Source organism: Mobula birostris, chromosome 25, assembly GCF_030028105.1.
Source record: "Mobula birostris isolate sMobBir1 chromosome 25, sMobBir1.hap1, whole genome shotgun sequence".
In the NCBI taxonomy this organism is placed as follows: Eukaryota; Metazoa; Chordata; class Chondrichthyes; order Myliobatiformes; family Myliobatidae; genus Mobula; species Mobula birostris.
The window spans coordinates 37,723,688-37,746,660 of NC_092394.1; the positions used below are offsets into that span (position 1 = coordinate 37,723,688).

Consider the following 22,973-nt stretch of genomic DNA (forward strand, 5'->3'; position numbering starts at 1 on the left):
TTCGGAAAGAAAATGTATTTTGCCATAACTTACACTAATGAAATTTCCCAGGAATAAATTTCCAAGCTTTAAAAGTTATTTGTTTGGGAATATCGTTATAAGATGGTACTTTCCCCATCTCCTTTACAGGAATTTCTTTGGGATATCTATGAGGGCAAAATCGTAGAACTACGACACTGGATATCATGCAACCTGCCGATTCCTCCCACAGTGTTGCCCGTGTCTAGAAGGGCTGTCCACCCCGCCCTTGGCACTATAAATCCTGATGAAGGATCCCGGCGCGAAACGTTGACTGTTTATTCATTTCCATAGGTGCTTCCTGATCCGGTGAGTTTCGCCAGTGTTCTGTGTGTGAGTGTTGCCCTGGGTTTCCAGCATCTGTAGGACTATCTTGTGTTAGTGACGCTTGTTGGCTCTGTCACTCCTTGCCTAGCCCTTTGGGCTGCCGGTGAGCATCCGGTGCCCCTTCCAGCTGCAGGTCTTCACACACTAGCCCGTCCCCCCGAGCTGTCAGTCAGTGCCCCATGCGCTGTCAACCTCTTGTGCTCCGCCCCGCAAACTGCTCGACAGCTCCCCCTGTCCGCACCATCCCCCACCCAGAAAAGGGCTCGGTTCCCCTTTGCCCCGCCCCGCGGTTGTCAGTCAGCGTCGCCGCTCCACCCTCAGTACACTATGTTAGTAAGTGGGTGAGTGAGAGACCCGGGCGGGCGGTCAGTGCGGCAGCGCAGTGCATGAGAGGCGGTGTGTGATACAGGCATCGCAAGCGGCCACTCGACCCGGCAGGAAGCCCGATCGCGGCCGGTGCGTTCCGGCGGGGTGTCAGCCCGCCTGCGGCGGTCCCCCGCCGCCAGGTGACCCGGTGCGGGTGAGAGTGTATCCCCCCGGGTTGGGGTGCAGCATGCCCGCAGCGGGGCCCCCGCTCCAGCCCCAGTCCACATCATGAGGAGCGCAGCGCTGCTGCTGGCTGTGCAATGGCTGTGGAGCGCGGCGCTGGCGGCGACGAGCCAGGACTCGGAGTCGGTCCCATCGGCGGAGACAGAGGCAGAGATCGAGGTGGTTCAGTATCGGCACGGTCAGGACGGCGTGGTGGCGAGCAACAGCACCCTCCGCCTCCAGGGACATTTCGCCGGAGCCGGCATGAGAGTGGCGGCCGAGGGCAAGCTGCTGCAGGTAAATAAGAGGCGGCACTTTGTAGAGGAGAACGTGGTGCAGGTAACAAGAGGAATGAGCAGGAAGGCTGCGGGCAACGAACGATACACAGTGATCGGCGTGGGCATAAATTGGCAGAATGGAGAGACAACTAGCAAATTAAGTGTAATAGAACAAAAAAGTGTGAATGATTTAAGTGCCGGCAATATAGATCGGACTGAATACGTGGAGTGTGAAAGAGTTTTAGATCCGACGATCTTTCATCAGAACTTTTTAATGAAATGATACACTTTGGCGGAAAGAATAAAAGCGAGGCAGTATGGACTAAATAACGCAGTTCTAGAAACAGCCTAGTCTTAGATGTGCATAAATCTCTGAAACTGGCAGAGTGTGTGTGAGATTGTTCAGTAAAGCATATGGGATACTGCGTTTCGTAAGTAAAGGAAGAGACTGAGGTTAGACGATTTAAAGTGATTGCAGAGGCTGTTAAAAAACAAACTGCTCGGAGAATTCAGGTGGTCGGGCAACATTTATGGAGGTAACCGGGTGGCTGGTTTGTCGGAGCGAGATCCCGCATTACGTTGAAACTTAACACTACTTAGGCCGTAGTTACAGTACTGTATGGAGTATTAGTCAATTATCCAGGGAAGATGCCGTGATCTGAGAAAGGGTGCAGAAACGCTTTACTAGAATTGTTCCAAGGATAAGGGATTTCTGACACAAGGAGAAAGATAGAAGTTGGTGTCTTTCTCCTTGGAGCAAAGGGCTTTGAAAGGAATGTTGATAGGGATGTGCAAGGTCGTGGCTGTTTTAGAAAGGATAAAACAGTTGGATTGAGGACCACGGATGCATTATTAAAAGGTGCTGAAGGGATGTAAATGAGAACTATTTTACGGAGAACATTTACTGCCTTTAGGGTTGTTACAAAGTCATTCTGTGCCTTCAAAAGTAAAACCGACAGTCACTTGAAAATGAATAATTTGCAGGGCTGTGTGGAAAGAGCAGAGATTGAAGGATTTGTGCAATAGGAACCTGCTTTGACAATGGGCCAAAATGGCCTATTCTTTTACCATAACAATTTTGTGTTCTATGAAAGGGCTGTGCCTGAAATGAGAGATGGAGGGAGAGCTGCAGGTGAAAGAAAAGGCTGGGATATTGCAGTGGTAGCAGGGTGAAAACTCTTACTCAGCTCAATACTTCTTCTGGCACCGTGTAGAATCCTTAGTATTATGGCGACTGAAATTCTGTGTTAAAGTTACCAATTTACCTTTAGGAATGAGAAAATGGTAAAAGCAAATGGTGCTTTGAGAAAGTACTGAGGAAGGGAAACAGTAATCTATCTGTGTAGGGAGTAGAAAATAAATAGAATGTATTGCTTTTGAAAGGAAAGCCTGTCTGCAAAATAAAGGCATGCCGAACAACTTTTCAGATAGACTTTGCCGATTTCAGAGACTATATATGAGACTGCTCATCCATGGAGGGAAAAACAAGCCCTTTGAATCTGCTTCTACTATCAATTGTAACTTCTGGCGTCACTAGAGGCAATACATGCAGAATCAAAATAATATTTAGAAGGTATGGGTATCTATTATAGTTTAATCTATTACATAACAGGAGAGATACTGCAAGTGGGGAGTAGCAGTGAATAATACTGTGCTTGATATTGAGCAAAAACTGGTCAATTGATAATTCTCCTGTGCCATTGATGAGTCTTGTGCAGTCACCATCTAAAAATGCACCATGAGTTGTGTTTCAAGTTAAAATGTACATGTGTGAGTATGTCTTTGTGTGTGTTGCATGCTTAAGTACAAGATACCCTAGATTTATACAGGAAGATTTTTTTTGTTGCTTTATTGGTAACAGTTATTTGCTGAGTGAAGTATTTGTTATACTTCTATAAACTTGAATACAGTTATGAGTGGATGCCTATCATTTTGCCTTTTGTAGATGTTTCAACTGACTTTGGTCTATGAGTCTCTTTAGGCAATGCTGTCTGGAATGAGATGATAAGAGCTTTAAGCAATGGGAAGTTCCACATTAGTCCCGATGTAGATATTTTGCCGATTGGCGTCTATAATTCTTGTAATGATGAGTTTTTTCACTGATTTTTTTTTTCTCTCTTGGCTCAGTTCAAATTTAATTGTCATTGAACCATACCCATGAATACAGCCAAAATGAAACAGCGATCCACTGGGGCCAAGGTGCAAAAGCACAGTACCAACAGTCATGTACAGCACATACATGTATAATTACAATAGCAGAAAAATATACAGTCACAAAAAAAATAGCCCAAGTCCCTGTGTGTCTTGGCCTGCAGATTGATGGTGCATGGGATGTTTTGCTGGAGCCAAGTTTCAGTAAGAACAAGCCTGCTGCAGTTCCTCATCAGCAAAGATGTCCTCTTAGAACCTGAATATTCTGATTAGCTGCCATGCTTCTATCCCTGGGTCATTCTTTAGTGTATTTTGCTAGTTACAGTTAATATAATCTGACTTCATCCTATATGGAATCTCTGGATTATATATTTTATTGTTTACTGTAATTGTTAATTACATGCTTTTGTTTACTACGGGCTGCTCTTAAAATGGGGAATAACAGTTCTCAGTAAATCTGCGGAATACTGTAGGTGTTCTGTTTTATCAGATGATCCCATGTTGGTGCTTTATGGACCCAGAATTGCTTAATAGCAATCAAGAATTAATTCCTTTCGCAGTGAGACCATTGTTGCCTTAGTTGGGCTCAACTAATTTACCACACATGAGGATATACACAAAAAGTTTTGTGCTTTGTGTGATTCCATTACCAGACCATGGATTGTTTGTAGCTATAAAGTTGTGTTAAGGCTTTCATTTGTACAGCTCAGTGACTGAACTGTATAAATTATCTATATTATCTATAAAGTTCTGGGGTCATTCAGAAACTATGGAAATGTGAATTATTTATGAAAACAACTTTTTGGAAAATAAATATCTTGAGTTTATTTAATCACTATGCTATAAAATGTACAGCGGAGAGGGAAGTCATCATTAAATATTGCAATTCAGTGTACTTTGAATTATTGTGCAGTGTTGTAAAAATTAAATTGTTAAGGCAGCTGTTTGAAATGGACTCTACTCCAACTGCAGCAAATTCTTGTGTGTTCCATCCTCCAAGTTCGTTACTAACTGGGGACATGTGGGAGTGTCAAGCACAAAATTTAAACTTGATCTTCGGTATCTATCACTAAAAATGATAGGCTACAAATTATATGGCTGAATTAATTTTGTATCAACTACATAGCTGAATGACCAGCAAATTAACTAGTCATCAGATAAATCCTTTAATGATTCTGGCACTGAGTGTACAAACCTCAAAAGACTCTGCATTTAAAATAATTAATTGATTATGAACCATCTTGAGGCATTCTGTGGGTGTAAATTCTTTGGCAAATTCTTTGCTCAGGGACCTGTGCACAATGCCAGAAGATTGGCTGTAGCAGCCACTCCTAGGGTAAATACGAGATGTTACTACCTACCAGTACATTATATATCCATACCCTGTTTCTTTGTGGAAGACAGCGGATCTGCCACTAGCGTTTGGATGATGTAAAATGGGTGCAAATCTCACCCGATTTGCTCAGCTGAAGTACTGCGCTTGCTAACAAGCTGTTCAGATCGATTATGAAGTGATCTTCAGTGTTAGGTTTAATAGTTAGACAGCCCTAATTTGGCACTGTCTGGTAAACACATCCAAATGCAGGAACCGTCAGCGATTATGAGAAGCATTTTGAGTGTCAGATCCTTCTGAAGTGGTTGATCTGGTTATGCCGTAACTTACCCGGGATTGTGTGATATTGGCATTAAATCAATGAAATAAAAAGATTTTAAGCCCACATACTTCATCTTGACAGCAAATCATGTTTTCTGTTGAAAAAGCTGTTGTTGAGGGTCCACACTTCTGAAACATTGTTAGTGCAAGGAGTCTGATCAAGGTAGTTTCCAAAATCTAATGGATTTTAATTGCTCAGATAAAGATTGAAGGTTTACACTATTTGTACAGACAATGGGCCCTGATTGTAACTTGTTGAGGCAGTATGATAAATAGACATGTTTCCTACATAAGCCCACATATGAAGGCAAAAGGCTCTCCATCTCATGTTACCATCTTCATAAAGAGTTGCATACAGTCGCAGTATTTCATACAGAGTGTTTTTGGATCTGACGTCACCCAAGTGGATATTGATTTACAGTTTGCTCTCCTGTGAGTAGAATTTGCTCAATTGTAAAACTACAGAAGGTTGTAAATCTAGTCAGCTCCATCTTGGGTACTAGCCTACAAAGTACCCAGGACATCTTCAGGGAGCGGTGTCTCAGAAAGGCAGCATCCACTATTAAGGACCTCCAGCATCCAGGGCATGCCCTTTTCTCACTGTTACCATCAGGTAGGAGGTACAGAAGCCTGAAGGCACACACTCAGCTATTCAGGAACAGCTTCTTCCCCTCTGCCATCTGATCCCTAAATGGACATTGAAACTTTGGACACTACCTCATTTTTTTTTAATATACAGTATTTCTGTTTTTGCACATTTTTAAAATCTATTCAATATATGTAATTGATTTACTTGTTTATTTATTATTACTATTTTTATTTTTTTCTCTCTGCTGGATTATGTATTGCATTGAACTGCTGCTAAGTTAACAAAGTTCACGTCACATGCCGGTGATAATAAACCTGATTCTGATAGTGTATAAACTGGATTCTGTGCTGGATACAATGTTTTTAAAACATTCGCTTGTTCTGTGCTGTGTCGTATAACATAGGCAATCATGGTCTTATCCATGACTATGATGGTTCTTGGCAAAGTTTTCTACAGAGGTGGTTTGCCATTGCCGACTTCTGGGCGGATGACCCCAGCCATTGCCAGTGCTCTTCAGAGATTGTCTGCCTGGCATCAGTGGTTATATGACCAGAACTTGTGAAATGCACTTGCTTTTCATACAACCATCCACCGCCTGCTCCCACAGCTTCACTTGACCCTCACTGGGGGGCTAAGCTGGCTGCCCAAGCGTGACTTCCAGGTTAGCAGAGGGAAGGGGCATATTACAGCTCCCGTGGTAGAGACGTATCTCCATCCCACCACCCTGTTTTTGAAAACCATCAGGAATTTCAAAAAGTTTTGAGAGAATATGTTATGTATAACTCCAGTAGTCCTAAGAATATTTATGTTCAGTTTTTCAGGGTTCCAGTGCTATATCTGCTTGTATTGTAATCCGGACAGCACACATCCCCATAAGGCATGACTGTAACTTGAGAATCATGATACTTTTTCTTCCTTTATCCCTTCCTAGATCTTATTATAAATTTTAGTCAGCAACAAATGCATGCAGTGAGGAGGATTGAAATTATACTCTGATTGAAATGATAGCAATGATACAAAGATGAGGAAGATTAGTTCACGGCTGGTAGAGCTTCTGCCCTGTGACCAGTGATCAATGCTCATCTCTTTTGCTCTCTGTGTGGAGTCTGCATGTTCTCCAGTATCTGTGGGTTTCCTCCTGGTGGCGGGGAGGGGCGGGGGTCTGATTTCAAAGTTCAAGGTAAATTTATTATCAAAGTATGTATATACTACCCTGAGGTTAATCTTCTTGCGGGCATTCACAGCAGAGCAAAGAAATGCAATAGAATCAATGGGGAAAAACTGCACTCAAGGAATGACAAGCAAGCAATGTGCAAAATAAAACAAACTGCAATTACAAAAATTATTATTAATAATAAATAATATAGAGAGCATACATTGTAGAATCCTTGAAGGTGAGTCCATAGGTTGTAGAATCGCCATTGTCCTAAAAACTTGCAGGTTGGTAAGCCACTTGACCTCTGTAAATTGTCTCTGGTGTGTAGGATTAAAGGGGGCAAATGAGGATGTGTGAAGAATAAGTTTAGTAGTGTAAAGTAAATACTGAGTGGTCAGTGTGGTCCCGTTGAAGTGAAGGGCTGTCAAAGTCAAAGTGAAATTTATTATCAAAGTATGTAGCACCATGAGATTAAGGAAATATGATAGAAATTACAAAAAAAAACTTTGTTAGAAAGAGAGCCTGTGACATGTGGAATTGGTTGGGTGAAGGATTAGTTTTTCTATGTTGCAGATCATGGTCTCTCTTTGGGGGCTTTGCTGTGGCTTGCTTGGTGGGTGCTGATGATTTTTGCTGAAATAAGTGGGGTGGGGGAGGGTTGCTGCCTGGTGCCACGTGCTTGGGAGGGGGAGAAGGGGTCTTTGGGGTTCTAATGTTTTTACTGTCATTCATTCTTTGGGGTACTCTTCTGTTTTCGTGGATGTCGGCGAAGACCAAGAATTTCAGACTGTATATTGTATGCATTCTCTGACGTTCAATAGGACTATTGAACTACTAAAGATTAATAAATAACTAATGTGCAAGAGAAGACAAGTTTTGCAAGTAAGTGAGACATAATGAAACTTGAGATGTAAAAATCTTGATAGTGATTCTGTAGGTTGTAGAATCAATTCAGAGTAGTGAGTGAATTTATCCATGCCAGTTCAAGGGCCTGGTGGTTGTACGGTGATAACTGTTCTGAACGTGGTGACGTGGGACCTAAGGCTTTTGTATCTCCAGCCTGATGGAAATGGTGAGAAGATAGCATGGCCTGGATGGTCGGACTCTTTGAAAAGGCATGCTGCTTTCTTGTGGCAGCACTCCATGTAAACCGGCTCAATGTGGGGAGAACTCTACCCATGATGGAATTCCTTATCAATCCTGTAACTGCAATTCGTAGTTTTGCTGGGTTCTGCTGGACGATTCACTGTAAATAAGATTGTCTGCCAGGTAAAGCATTTTATGAACCGCAATAAAATCTCAATTTTTCATTTTTATTAGAAATCTGCAGTAGCTTTGTTTGTCTTTATTTTATTGACTTTGTCTGTATCATCAGTTTTCTCAGGAACATTAGATGGTTATAGTACAGTTTGAGTTGGAGATGAGTCAATGCAGTAGAAGTCACTGAAGGCAGAATTTCTGATGTGGGTAGAGTGGTTGGGTGTAGCAGGGTAGGCAAAGAGTCAGGTTAGTCCATGCAACACACGTAAAAGTTGCTGGTGGATGCAGCAGGCCAGGCAGCATCTATAGGAAGAGGTACAGTCGACGTTTTGGGCCGAGACCCTTCATCAGGTTAGCCCACTCATGGCTTTGCCACAACCCACTCTGAGTGGCTTTGTGATTAATCAGGATTGTACCTTGTCAAGTGGGATTTCCTCAAAGGCGGTGTGAGAGACTTGATGTAGTTGTAGCTGAACTGCAGGAGATTGGTTGGGGTGCTGTTGATTGGCTATTGTTTGGAATTGGGTAATGAGTGAGTGCAAGGTTGATGAGTTGATGGGGGATTGACACAGTTCTAGTCTACCTAGCAGGACTTTGGTGAGGAGATGTATAGTTGGTGCAGAGTGTATATCATTTCTATCCAGGATAATCTGCCCAGTGGGACATGAATGTGATCCATACACTGGGCCGATAGTAAGCTGTAGCATGCTGTGTAGCAGATGAGAGTGAAGGTGGCCTGCTTTGTAATCCTTATAGAGTGTTACATACTAGACCAGTGGTAGGATAACTAGAAAGTCTATTTGATCAGGGAGAGATTAGACTGAGTTATATACTAGGCCGTTTGGGATGTTGATAGGGATTGGATATTGAGAGGTTGGTGGAAATGCTGCTGCTGAAAGTTTGTATTTGTGACTGTGAGGTAATAACACTAAACGACATTTTTTCCACCAAGGAAAGAACACTTAATGTAAAAGTTAGATCTCTCAGAAAAGGCACTATTTTCTTGACTGTTTATAAATTGGGGCTTTATTTCTGTTTTGGACCAAATTGTTTTAAATAGCCTGCCCACAGCTGGTACTGCAGAGAGAATCATTGGTGAGTCAAATTCTTCTGAATTTATCAATTCAAGTGCCTTGATAATTTGTACTTAGTGGTACAGTAAATGTCTTTGTAGCCGTGGCCTGGATATATACTGAGTTATTTGTTGCAAAGTGGCCGATGCTCCACCACTATAGTTTTTATATGTGTTTGATCTCAATCTAAAAGCAATGCTTTTGTTTCTACCCGCACACCCCACAACAACCAATCCCCTGATACCACCCCCCCCCCCCACTGCCATACTTGGTCATGGAGGAATTTATCTTTATGGCATTAACACTTCCATTGCCAGAGAACTTTTTTTCTGTAGGTCACCATGCTAGCACTTGTCTTTGTGTTGGCAGAACCTCTATACTGAATGGATGGTGGTGCTGCTGAAACAAGGAGTTGGTGTTTTAGTTTGAAGCATTTTCACGTCAATGGATGGTAGTTGTGCTTTTTATTCAATGGCTGTTCAAGCAGATCAGGATCAAAACCATCCTGTATGAATGCCTGTAATTCATTTCCAGTGTAGGGGTTAACCTAGCCTGTTTCTTAAAAGAACATTTATCTCTGGAAATCTGTTACTTTAATGGAATGCATTGGGCCGAGTGAGAGCAGTGAAATTGATAGGGATCTGCTGTATTTTTAATTCTTTTTAATCTTCATGGCTGACGAAATGAATACATTAAGTAGATGAAAGGCTGGGTTCTGACTGAGGAGGTGTTTATTGAGTAGAGAATTGTAGCCCAGCCCTAAGTATAGCTAAAACAAGCCAAATGCAAACATAAGAGATTTGTTTATCTGAGTACTTCAAAGCGTTTTTTTTCCACAGATCACCTGATAACCAGTCCTAAAGTCACACTGACTCTAATAAAGATGACCATAAAGAATTCTTTATCACTGAGCCACATCTTTGTTGCCTTGTTTGACTGCAAGCCTAACTTGGGCAACAGTTAGAAACTTAATAAATGTGGCTAAGAAGAGAACTGAAGGGATCCCACCTGTGAGTGAGTGTATCACATTAGGATTAGCTCCTGGGTTGCTAATGGGGCCTGCTAGATTCTGACTGAGTCACCTTAGTTCTAGGGGCATGCATTGGCATGATTTCACAGCAAAGGCAAATGCTTTCTTTATTGTGAAAGCTCTGACATACTTGATTTGATTTTTCCCTTGTGTGCACCAAATGTCATTCTTTTTATTTGATTCAAGATCGTTTAATGTCATTTCCAGTGCACAAGTGTTAAAGGAGAACAAAGCAATTGTTACCCTGGATCTGATGCAGCACACAAAAAAAACAAAATGAGGAACCGCTGCCTGTAAGAATTTTGTACGTTTTCCCTGTGACCACGCAGGTTTCTTCCCACAGTCCAAAGGTGACCCAGTTGGTAGGTTAATTGGTCATTGTAAATTGTCCCGCGATTAGGCTAGGATTAAATCGGGGGATTGCTGGGTGGCGTGGTTTGAGTCTATTTGCGCTGTATCACAATAGATAAATAAATATAAGTACATAAAATGGCTTGTGTACATTGATTGTATGTCCTTAAGGTGACAGATACTATGTCAGGGAGGGTCACAGCTATATATTCAGCTGTGATAGGGCATCTTGTCCTGTTCCTGATCTTGTCTTCGCTTGGTGACCACACACTTTGGAGTCAGTGAATGTTGATCGAGGACAGGAATCTTAGTTGATATGTTTGTTTCCAAGCCCCAGGGCACTGACGGCAGTTGCAATGTCTTACTGCCAGTCAGCTGAAATCTGTAAATAATGCTTTAAAGAGCTGTCAAAGTCATTCCATTTTAGCAGACAGAAAACAAATAACTGGAGAACTCAGAGGATCGAGCGGCAGATATAGAGGCGAAAATAATTGTGTGTATTTTCAGTCAAAACACTGCATCAGGACGTGTAGCCATTTTGTCCATGTATACAATATTGCACTGGCCAACAGATTCTTTAACTGAGCCAATGTGAAATTCAGAGCTTAGTGTTTTCTTGTGCTCTATCGGATCCTCAAAGGTTAAAAGGTTCAATTTAATGTCAGAGAAATCTATACAATATACATCCCGAAATGCTTTTTCTTCGCATCCATCCATGAAATCAGAGGAATGCCCCAAAGAATGAACAACGGTTAAATGTTAGGGCCCCAAAGCCGCCCCCCCAGTTCCCTTCCTGCACGTAAGTGGCAACAAGTAACAATCCCCCCCTCCCCTCACCGGCAAAAAAAAAGTTTCAGCACCCGCTACTGAGCACTCAAACGTGAGCAAAGCAATAACAAAGACACAGACTTGCAGTTACCCCAAAGACTTCGCGTTTCACCGGTATATGACATATAGCTCTCTTGCTCCCTAATAAGGGAGAAGAAGGTTTCTCTATTTTCCCAGCAAAGTGGGGAGACGTAACAAACAACTCGCTGGATTCCGATGTTAAAAGTCTGTTATGTTGCTTTTCTTGAGCTCTGTGCCCGAAGATCTTAAAGATTTCAGGTTTCCAGGCACACAGACATAGATGTTTCAACTCCCCCAAGGACACACGGGTCTCCTGCCTTGACACCGACCCTTGATCGGCCCGTCTCCAGAGCCCCAAGATCTTAGGCTTCCAAATCTGAGTCGGACCCTTAGGTTGAGCCCTTGGCGTGCCGAACAACGGCCAGTTATGAAACCCCGAGAGCGGCTCCCATTTCCACAAAGAACCGAAGTCAGCGTGTAACTCCAGGTCAGGGCCTTCAAAAGAACCCTGAAAGGGAAAAATAAAGATATTAAAGATGGAAATAGAGCTAGTTCCAAAGATGCAAGCAAATGAGTCGCCGTTTAGGGCCATCATTGCTCCTCTCCTATAGCTTAAAATAATTTTCTGATTAGTTTTCCATTGTTTAGCAATGTAGCAACATTTGCATTTGATTTCAAACACACCATCATTGATTAAAATTTGTTGAAGTTTATTGTGAAGTTGAGACTAGTGACTTGACCAAGAAAGTATAATTCGAAGTTGACTGTACCTGTTCTAGCTTTGTGCAATGCAACTCAAGAGCTGACAGAAAAATTTGAATAAGCAGTTTGAATTCTAGGTCTGCTGAACTAGACTGATTCTAGCTGATGCAGGACTATCTGGATATTTGTTTATTGAGATACAGTGCGGAATAGGCCCTTCCAGCTTTTTGAGCCACACCGCACAGCATCCCCTGAATTAACTCTAGCCTAATCTTGGGACAATTTACAATGACCAATTAACCTTCGAACCGCTACATCTTTTTGGACTATGGGAGGAAACAGGAGCACCCGAAGGAAACCGATGCAGTCACGGGAAGAACGTACAAACCCTTACAGGCAGCAGTGGAAATTCAACCCAGGTTGCTTGTACTGTAAAGCGCTGTGCTAACTACTGTGCTACCGATTACGTATGACCTCATGGGGTGAGAATATGCATTGGGGCAAGAAACTTCAGAGTAAGGACCCTGCAGAGAATGCAGCTTTAACCAAGGAAGATTATTTAATAATGCAAAGACACCACCATATTCAAATAAAAACCTTGCAGGCAGTGACTTGGCCAACGCAAGCAAGACTTCACCATGAAGTTCACCACCAAAGCATATTTGCACAATTTATCAGTTTCGCCTTTTGTAACCAGCAATAAAATATAATTAAACTGAATTGGAGGGAAAAGAAATCTTTTGTTTGTTTTTGTTCAAAACACATACAATGAACAGATTACTTCACCAAATAGACACTCGGGGAAAAGGAACGAAAAAGCATGTTTGGGACACTATTGTTGGCTTTTTCTTCAAGGCACCTGGGACCTGCACAGACTCTGTTTTGTTTTGTAGGGAAATGCAGGATTGTCCATTAACAATAAAAATGGCTAACCAGGCACTTGAGTTGAATGAACTTCCTGAGATATTAAGATCAATGTACTCCTTAAAAAGAGCAAAGATCCACTTCTGCTGGCATAACTTCTGTTATCAGATGTGGCTGAAAGATAGCTAAACATTACTACTTGCCTCAAAGGGATCTTATCATGTCTGATTCATTGAGTCAAACTCAATTTTTGGGGAAGAAATGTTGTTCATTTACAGTTATAGCTATTTTATTGCAGCTTTGGAACACTTGCTCTCACAGTTTAGAATGATATATTCTGCATTTGGTCCATAACCTTCTCAATCTGGGTTGTGGGCAGTTGCTGAATTGCTGAGATACACTTAAGAGGCCACTGCGCCTAATAAAGTGACCAGTGGTCTTCTGCTGCTGTAGCCCATCCACTTCAAGGTTCAATGTGTTGTGCATTCAAAGATGCTGTTCCTCACAGCACTGTTGTAACACATAGTTATTTGAGTTACAGTCTCCTTCCTGTCAGCTTGAATCATTCTGGATATTCTCCTCTGACCATCTCCTGTTCACCCACAGAACTGCTTCTCACTGGAGTTGTCTTTTGTTTTTCACACCATTTTCTATAAACTCTAGACAAGACCGTTGTGTGTGTAAAATCCCAGGAGATCAGCAGTTCGTGAGATCCTCAAACCACCCCTTCTGGCACCAACAATCATTCACATTCATTGTCACTTAAATCACATTTCTACCCCATTCTGATATTTGGTCAGAACCTTGAGACCATGTCCATAAGACTATAAGATATCGGAGCAGAATTAGGTCATTTGGCCTATTGAGTCTGCTCTGCCATTTCATCATGGCTGATCCAGTTTTCCTCTCTGCCCAATCTCCTGCCTTCTCCCCGTATCCTTTCATGCCCTGACCAATCAAGAATCTATCAACCTCTGCCTTAAATATACATAAAGGCTTGGCCTGCACATCTGCCTGTTGCAAAGAATTTCACAGATCCACCACTCTCTGGCTAAAGAATTTCCTCCTCATCTCCATTCTAAAAGGATGCCCCTCTATTCTGAAGCTGCATCCTCTGGTCTTAGACCCTCCTACCATAGGAAACATTTGCTCTATCAAGGCCTTTTACCATTCGATAGGTTTCAATGAGGTCACCCCTCATTCTTAATTGTAGTGAATATAAACCCAGCGCCATTGTATGACAAGCTATTCAATCCTGGAATCATTTTCATGAACCTCCTTTGAACCCTCTCCAGTTTCAGCACATCCTCTGGAAAATAAGGGGCCAAAACTGCTCATAATACTCCATGTGACACCTCAGCAGTGCTTTATAAAGTTTCAACATTGTCCTTGCTTTTATATTCTGGTTCTCTTGAAACGAATGCCAACATTGCATTTGACTTCCTCACCACAGACTCAGCCTGCAAATTAACCTGTAGGGAATCCTGCACAAGGACTCCCAAATCCCTTTGCACCTCAGTTTTTGTATTTTCTCTCCATTTAGAAAATAGTCTACCATTTCTTCTACCGAAGTGCATGACCATACACTTCCTGACACTGTATTCCATCCGCCATTTATTTGCCCATTCTCCTAATCTAAGTCCTTCTGTGCCTCTCCACTTCCTCAAAACGACCTACCCCTCCACCTATCTTCATATCATCTCCAAACTTTGCAACAAAGCCATCAATTCCATCATCCAAATCATTGACATATAACGTAAAAAGAATTGGACCCAACACAGACCCCTGTGGAACACCACTAGTCACTGGTAGTCGTTCAGAGAAGTCTCCTTTTATTCCACGCTTTGCCTCCTGCCAATCAGCCACTGCTTTATCCATGCTGGAATCTTTCCTATAATACCATGGGCTCGTAGTTTGTTTAGCAGCTTCATGTTTTATATTTCAGCCTTATATTCTAGTCCTCCTGAAATGAATGCTAACATCTCATTTGCCTTCCTCAGCACAGACTCAACCTGCAAATTAACCTTGAGGGAATCCTGCACAGGGACTCCCAAGTTGTGCCTCAGATTTTGTATTTTCTATCCATTTGTATTTGCTCTCCATTTAGAAAACAGTCTACCATTTCATTTCTTCTGCCAAAGTGCATGACCATACACGTCCCGACACTGTATTCCATCTGCCATTTATTTGCCCATTCTCCTAATCTGCATCCTTTATCTGAAAACTGTTTGCATGCTTTTATGCATTAAGTTGCTGCCACATGATTGACTGATTAGATATTTGCATTAACAAGCGGGTGTATACAGGTGGTGTACCTTAAAAAGTGGCCCTGTGTGTACCTATGGCATTGTAGATAGAGACTGCCCTTCAGGGGAATCTGAGTGATTGGCAACCTCTTTTCCCAATCAGGATGGCCAGAGTCTCAGGTGAAGTGTTGGCAACATGATAGGGTAAAATGAAGTGATGGAGGTGGAGGTCGAATAGGAGTATCATGGCATTCTCCCCTATTGTACAGGCTCAGAGTATCTTAGACTTGTTGACATTGCTTCCGGAATGCTCTGTTTGGTGTTGCCTTTTGTCCAATTATAAGAAGGAACAGTGACTGGCTGGATTCTGGGTTGTTTGAGAGGAACTTCTACAGAGGAGGGTTGCAGTGAATAGCTGGGCTGCCGTTGGAGTAAGTTGGAGGATGTGGATATCTTTAAGAGCCTAGTGATATTTCCAGAGATGTTAAGGCTTTGAATCAGTAAATTCATTTTATCAAGTGGAGCGTTTGAGGGACAGAAATATGCCAGAAACACAATCATTCTGCTATTGTCTCTTGAAAAATATTTCAGGTTCAAGCCTGATCAAAATTAACAATCTTTTGATTTTAATTGACTGGAGGACTTGAGGAGGAATATTCCAGTTTGAAGTTAAGATTACTGAATCTAAGAAAATGTAGGCAACATTTTATTCCAATGAAAAGGAATAAAATCCCAAGGAAGGAAGACAGAAATACAGAGCCGGAAGCTTTAAAGGTATATACGTGTTCCTGTTGGTAATGGGACATTGTTGATTAGTTCAAAGTCTTGCTCAGGGAGCTGGGAAGAGACTTGGAGCAAAAGGTAGATTGACTAACTACCTTAAAGTTTCCCCAAATATTACTGCATTGTCGTAAGCCAATCAAATATCAAACTCTGGGAACTAAAGGAAGTGTGGAGCCAAACCATATTGAGGTGTGTTAAACCAGACCAGAGCCCTGAGTAAACTGAACTGCCACTATTTAAAAAGAAGCACCATTGTCCTTTTCTAATTGGAGTTTAATTTGAAGTATTTCTACTGATGCATTTGGTTAATGACTTAAAAGCATTTTATAGTTCAGGACTTAGCATTCAGAAGATGACTTTGTACTAATTTTAATTGGTGACTGAACGGAACTGGCCTAGAATAAGTTGTTCTTTTGCAGGTACTGTATTGATCTGCATATTTAGCATGGTAAGCTATGGTGAAGTAAAGTGAGAAAGGCCTTTGTATGTCCTTCTTTTGATAGCATTTTTAGTTGATGAAGGAGCATTGCTTTTATTTGCAGTCTATCCAGAAGGGACTCTGGTTTCTTAACAGTGTTCACTGACCCCACAGCTTTTGCATTTAGATTGATAGATGGTTGTCTTTCTTGGTAGACAACGTGAACTGCAATTAATTGGGAAAGTGCTATTCAGATGGTTGCAAGAATTGTAAGGTACTAAAGGGAATATACATCCTTTAGATTGTAATTGAGATGAATTTGGGGGGAATTAGCCTGAAAGAGTGAGACAGCGCTTTTCTCTCCCCCCTTAAAAGTGTTCTCATCGGACTGCCAAAATGCTAAGTTTCCTTTGATGTGCTTAATGTAAAATCCTTTACTGAAAAGATTTAATATAATCTTGGAAAGAATCTTGGTAAGGACACCAGTTTCATACCAGCACAAATAATAAGTCAATCAAACATGACTCCAAAAGTTGAAACTACGTATAAAATCCTCCCCGTTGTCAGTTGGAAACTGGATGAAGGCTGGACACTGGAAGGAGAAAAAGGAATTTATCTTTGGAAAGTATTCATAAAGAAGAGAAAATTCTGCAGAATGTCCAGTGTGAAGTGTCTTTGTCTTTGTCATTGTAATTGACCCTAACTTCTTCCAACAGTATTAGCTTTCTTATGCTTTATTTTTGTCACTTTTAACTCATCTCCACAATCAATTTTTGAAAAGGCAAAGGGCAATGCAGAAAACAGAGCACATCGTAGAAAATTACAGCATTTCCAGAAACTCCTTTGATCTACAGAAGTGTAAATATTATTCCTGTATTTGATTTAGTTGCTAACTTCTGTGTTGTAAGATTATAAACTTCCTGGATTATTGCCTCATCTGCATGCTCCGCTTTGGCAACATCATTCTAAGTCATTGAGTCATCTTCCATAAAATGCTATGAGTGAACGCTACCTCTCTGTCACTTTGGTTCCTTCACTAACTCCGTGATGACACATTGCCTATCCTTTTGTGCTTCTTGTGGCAAAGTACTGGGCTGAATGAAGCCGTTGTCTCAGAATGAAATGTTGACTCCTACAGTCCCCCTCACCCATCATGGACACCAGCTCCATCAAAATCCTGTTGCTAATATTCTGCCCCATGCCAAATTGCCCACTTGAACCTATTCTCTGGATTGGTATTAACTCCTAGATATCTAAAGAATTAAAAGCTCCCTCCTGTATATAAATATCTCTGGCATTGCCTTACCAAACCATTTAACCCACAATAGCCCTCCTTCTGCACCTTTTCCTGCTTTGTCTTCCTTGCCATCAAATTCTTATACATTTGCATTTGTTCCCTTACTGCTCCATGTTGCATTATTGGGAATTGGGGCATTGTAATATTCTGAAGTGTTGAGCTGAATAGTTTTATTTAAATGAAACTATTCTCTTCTACCCCCCCCCCCCAGTGATTAGGTGCACTAATCAGAATCAGATTTAATATCACCAACATATGTTGTGAAATTTGTTAACTTTAAGGCAGCAATACAATGAAATACATGATAGATAAATAAATATAGAGAATAAAAAACTGAGTTATATTAAGTATACATAAGTCTGTTAAATAACAACTAAAAAAAGTAGTGAGGTAGTGTTCATGGGTTCAATGCCCATTTAGAAATTGCATGACAGAGGGGAAGAAGCTGTTCCTGAATTGCTGAGTGTGTGCCTTCAGGTTTCTGTACCTCCTTTCTGATGGTAACAGTGTGAAGAGGGCATGGCCTGGGTGTTGGGGATCCTTAATGATGGAAGCCACCTTCCTAAGGCACTGCTCCTTGAAGATGTCTTGGGTACTATGGAGGCTAATACCCATGATGGAGCTGACTAATTTTATAAGCTTATGCAAGTTATTTCAATCTTGTGCAGTAGCCCCCCCCCCCCATACTGCTGGGTGATGCAGCCAGTCAGAATGCTCTCCATAGTACATTTGTAGAAGTCTTTGAATATTTTAGTTGCCAAAACAAATCTCAAACTCCTAATGAAATCTAGCTGTTTCCTTTATAGCTGCATCAATATGTTGTGTCTGGGTTAGGTCCTTGGAGATATTGGCAACCAGGAACTCACTCTCTCCACTTCTGATCCCTCTGAAGATTGGTTTGTGTTCCCTCATCTTACCCTTCCTGAAACCCACAATCAACTTTTTGGTGTTGCTGATGTTGAGTGCAGGGTTGTTGCTGCAACACCATTCAACTAGCTGATATATCTCGCTACTGTATGCCCCTTCATCACCATCTGAAATTCTGCTACTAATAGTTGTATCATCAGCAAATTTATAGATTCTGTTTGAGCTAAACCTAGTCTCGCAGTCATGGGTGTAGAGAGCAGTGGGCTATGCTCATATCCCAGAGGTGTGCCAGTGTTAATTGTCAGTGAGGTGGAGATGTTATTTCCAACCTGCACAGATTGTGGTCTTCCAGTTAGGAAGACGAAGATCCAGTTGCAGAGGGAGGTACGGAGGCCCAGGTTCTGTAGCTTTTCAATTAGGACTGTAGGAATGATGGTGTTAAAAGCTGAGCTATAATCAATAAACAACATCCTGACATGGGTATTTGCATTGTCCAGGTGATCCAAGGCTGCGTGGAGAGCCATTGAGATTGTATCTGCCGTAGTGTACTCTTACACTAGATCAGGGGTTCTCAACCTTTTTTATGCCATGGACCAATACCATTAAGCAAGATGTCCATTGACCCCAGGTTGGAAACCCCTGCACTAGATAAATATAGCAGACTTGCAGTACTCACATTGTTAAGTATTCAGAAAATGAACTTATTTTTGGTTAATGGTCTTAATCAGAAGCCCTGAGCATCAGAACCATTGATTTAATGTGGACTGTCTCTATGTACAGGGCATCACTTGTCTAATACTAAAGGGAAAAGTGGGAAAGTTCAGAAGAGACATGAGGGGCCTGTTTTATTTTTGCCCAGAGTAATGGGTGTTTGCAATACACTGCCAAGGTTGGTAGTAGAAGCAGATATGACAGAGACGTTTAAGAAGCTCATAGATGGTGGGCACATGAATATGCAAGAGAATCGAGGGTTATGGACCATGTGCTGACAGAAGGGATTAGTTTAATGACGTGTCATAGTTTTGCACAACATTGTTGTACTGTTCTATGCTTGAGTGTAGGATCATTATATAATCTTTTTTGAATAACAAGAGGCAGATTTTTATATAAAAAAACTATGTCCACCTGTCATCACCAATACCCTTCATTCACTTCACTATTTCTTAATGCTGTGCTTGGTTGTCACAACCTCATCTGAAATTCTTCAACCCCCGTCTCAACTCATAGTGCCCCTTTCATCTCTCATGCCTATGGCTTACTGACATATCTTGGTCTAAAAGAATGTTAGATATAAAATTCTAGCTTTTATTTTCATTATGCTTCTATTGCCTCATTTATTCTCAAATCTGTAGCTAAATAGCTCCTTGTATTTGGAGATCTCAATTCTCCACAAAGTTAGGTCTGTTAGGCTCTCTTATTCTCTTATCCTAGCAGGTGTGCTTTTCCCTTTCTGGGTTCTAGGCTCCAGAATTCGTTCAGCAAACTCTTCCCTTTTAAGATTATTTTTAATGCCTCTTTCCCATCAAGCCTTTGATGTCCGATTTTGACTGATGTTCTCTCATGAGGCAACTTAGAATATTTTACTGTGATGTTGCTTCACCAATTACAGGACTGGCAAAGTCAAAAATTAAGCTATGATCAACCTGACCTCATTTACTCTGGAAAGTTGGCTTCACCTCACCCTGAGGTCTTCATTCTTTTCCACATTCCAATCTTCCTTAACTATGCAGATAGTACTAAACTTCCCCTTTCTGTACAGAGATCAAAGTCAACTCTTTTATAAATTACAATACACTGTACTTGGAGAGGCAATATTCCAGTTATATTACATATAATCAACCATTTTTTACATGAGCAAAATTGAATAACATCTATTCTCCACAGCTTCGGCTTTCGACAAATCTTATGCTTTTCATGGTTTAGGACTGAACATCAAAAAGGGATTTGAATTTTTGACAATTTTTCTTTATAATCAGCTCCAGATCAAAAAAATCCACATTTCTCTTGGTTGATTTTGAATGACAATAAGAAAGAATTGTGGTAGTGTGTTGGCCTCATCAGCCTTCTCTTTCCTCACAGACTATACAAAGTCTATCTTATTATGAATTCACAAGTCCTTTTAATCAAAGAGGTTCTGTGATGACATTGCTTATTATCTCTCAATCTTTTCAACATGGATTGTTTTTGTTGTCAATTTCTACCTTGTAGCCACCCTGAGGAAGCATGCATTGTAAGCAGTGAAGCACTTTAGTTTTAAGTTTGTTTTGACTCCAGCTTTTGGTGCTGGGGATCAGCCCATTCTGCGAGGGTCACAGTGAATACCCTCAGTGACTCCTTGCAGCACAGTCTCATTTGGAGGTAACATTGTGGGTGGGGTGGTAGACTGTTTGTAGTTGCACACTAACCCCATGTAACAGACTAATAATGAGTCTGTTTGGATTATGTTTTCCTGTTCCTGAAATCCCTAGTCTTGGTTTCCTGCCATCACTGAAGACCTGTTTATACTTAAAATACCAACTTAATTTACTTCTAGATGTTATAAATAAAATTTTCGAATTTGGGTGAAGTTAAAGAATGACTGATCTATAACTGCGTGTCTTCTTACCTGTTGTGAAATGCTTCCCATTAACAGGCTTTCAAACACTTTATGTCCAGTTAGCCACAGAAATAAGCTGGTTGACAGCAGCAGTTGATGAATACAACAGTATTTTCTAGGGTTGTTATAACTGGAAATTTTACACTCTTGATTTGATGTGGTTATGCTTTGATTTGGATATGGGAGGTACTTGATCCTTAGTTGAAAGGCGGCAGTTAATTTGCCATGTTGTTCCACTGTTTTCATTAATATTCTATTTTCAATTTGTTTCACTGACTTCAATTCAAAGTTGCGTCATTGGCTGCAAGGTGTTTGGGGTGTCTTGTAAGGGATATACGAATGTTGCCACATAATTGCTATTTTCCATCCCAATTACTGAATTTGCAGTGCATAGGAGACCATTGGGCCAGTCAGGTCTTTCCTAATGTTGCCACTTCAACTAGCATCATCTGTCTACAAATCCATCTCTGTTCCAAATTAAAATACCTTTGTGTATAGCCTCTAAAACTCTTATGCAGGATTGAATCATTTAATTGAGTGCATGCAGTTAATGCTAGTATTGAAGGAGATTCATATTGAAATCTCAGTCCAAAATAACTGTCATGTAATGGATTTGGGAAGTAAAAGAAGATTGGGGAATTGAGGGATTCGGTGAGAATGAACTGGAAAAGTTACCGATTTCTAGAGTGGTGGAGAATATAGAATTAGTGATCTCAGAGGAGATTCAAATCTGCAGGACATTGCAATGGTTTTCAGTAGGTAAATTCAGCCTTAAGTAAACAGTTCAATCAGAATATCGTCAGTTCAATGTTTTGAATTATATTTTAATCCATAGATATTCCAAATTCATTGTAAAGATATTTTGACACTTCCATTTTTGACTTAGACCACCTGCTGCTAGTGATTTCATGTTGTGTGAACTTCGTAGATCCCATGTGATGTTGCTTTCCTAAAGTCTATATATCACATTGAATAAAAATGTACAAATGTCTATGACTTAAGTCAAGTTTTATAGTAACCTATCTGTGGGAGTTATGGTAGGCTGAGTGCGGTGGGGGCTTGTTTTTGGCAGTAGACTAAAATCACCAGCATTTGTGTTTGATGATTTAGTTAAAGCACTTCACTGTCAGGCAGTCTTCTGCCATTTGCTAGCTAGGCTTTAGCATGGAGGACAGATTCCTGATTGAAGTATCTCTCTCCAGAGAGAATTCTTGTTACTCAGCACTTCCACTGGTTTGGTTCCTTGCACCTTTCAGTGTGACAGATTACATACTCCCTTGCCTTTGGTAGAACTCTGTGGCCTGGTTTTGTCAATATTGGACCAATGCTGTGAGCTTGCCTTGTTATTCATTAACGTTACAGTGTCATTTAGAGCTGGGTTTTAACATAACACCACTATCTCTCAGCACCCACAGCCGTAATAACAGGGAAATGACACCATCAGGGAAGAAGACACAACTGAATTCTTTTTCTACCCTCCTTGAAAGTACAAATGAATTTTATACTTTCCTACCTTTGCTCACCACCACTCCCTAGCATGACAGTCAGAAGCCAGGCACAGTTTTGAACTCTTAAGCACACACCACATTCAACATCTTCCTTTTTCAACAATGCGATTTTAAAAAATCTGCTTATCCTGTTATTTAACAATTTTGACACTTTTTTACGCTTACCCTCTTGCACTCTGTCCCTTGCATGCTTGCTCTCGTTCTTGCTTGCGTGTATTTCAGTCTACGCTCGAATCCAACCACAGCTACTTCCCTTCCTGCCAAATCAAACAGAAGTCGCTGTTTACACTAAACCCTGTGCGTTTTAGAATTGGCCGCATTGTTTCTAAATGATGGTTGAGGCAGTAAGTACCATAATGCTTTAGCCTCCCACTTTGATGATCTTGAGACTTGCAATTTGCAGCCTTTAAAAATCTTAAACTTGGGAG

The 22,973-nt window shown here is 41.1% G+C and overlaps 1 protein-coding gene across 2 annotated transcripts in view; it reads left to right on the forward strand.

Moving 5' to 3' along the window:
- The first annotated feature begins 693 nt into the window (after nucleotides 1-693).
- The window catches only part of LOC140187709 (E3 ubiquitin-protein ligase RNF43), a 219,970-nt gene continuing 197,690 nt past the window's right edge, over nucleotides 694-22,973 (forward strand). For both annotated transcript variants that reach the window (XM_072243273.1, XM_072243274.1), the window contains exon 1: nucleotides 694-1,170. In XM_072243273.1, the coding sequence (XP_072099374.1) occupies nucleotides 940-1,170 (231 nt within the window). In that variant the 5' untranslated portion in view covers nucleotides 694-939. The remainder of the gene's footprint in view (nucleotides 1,171-22,973) is intronic.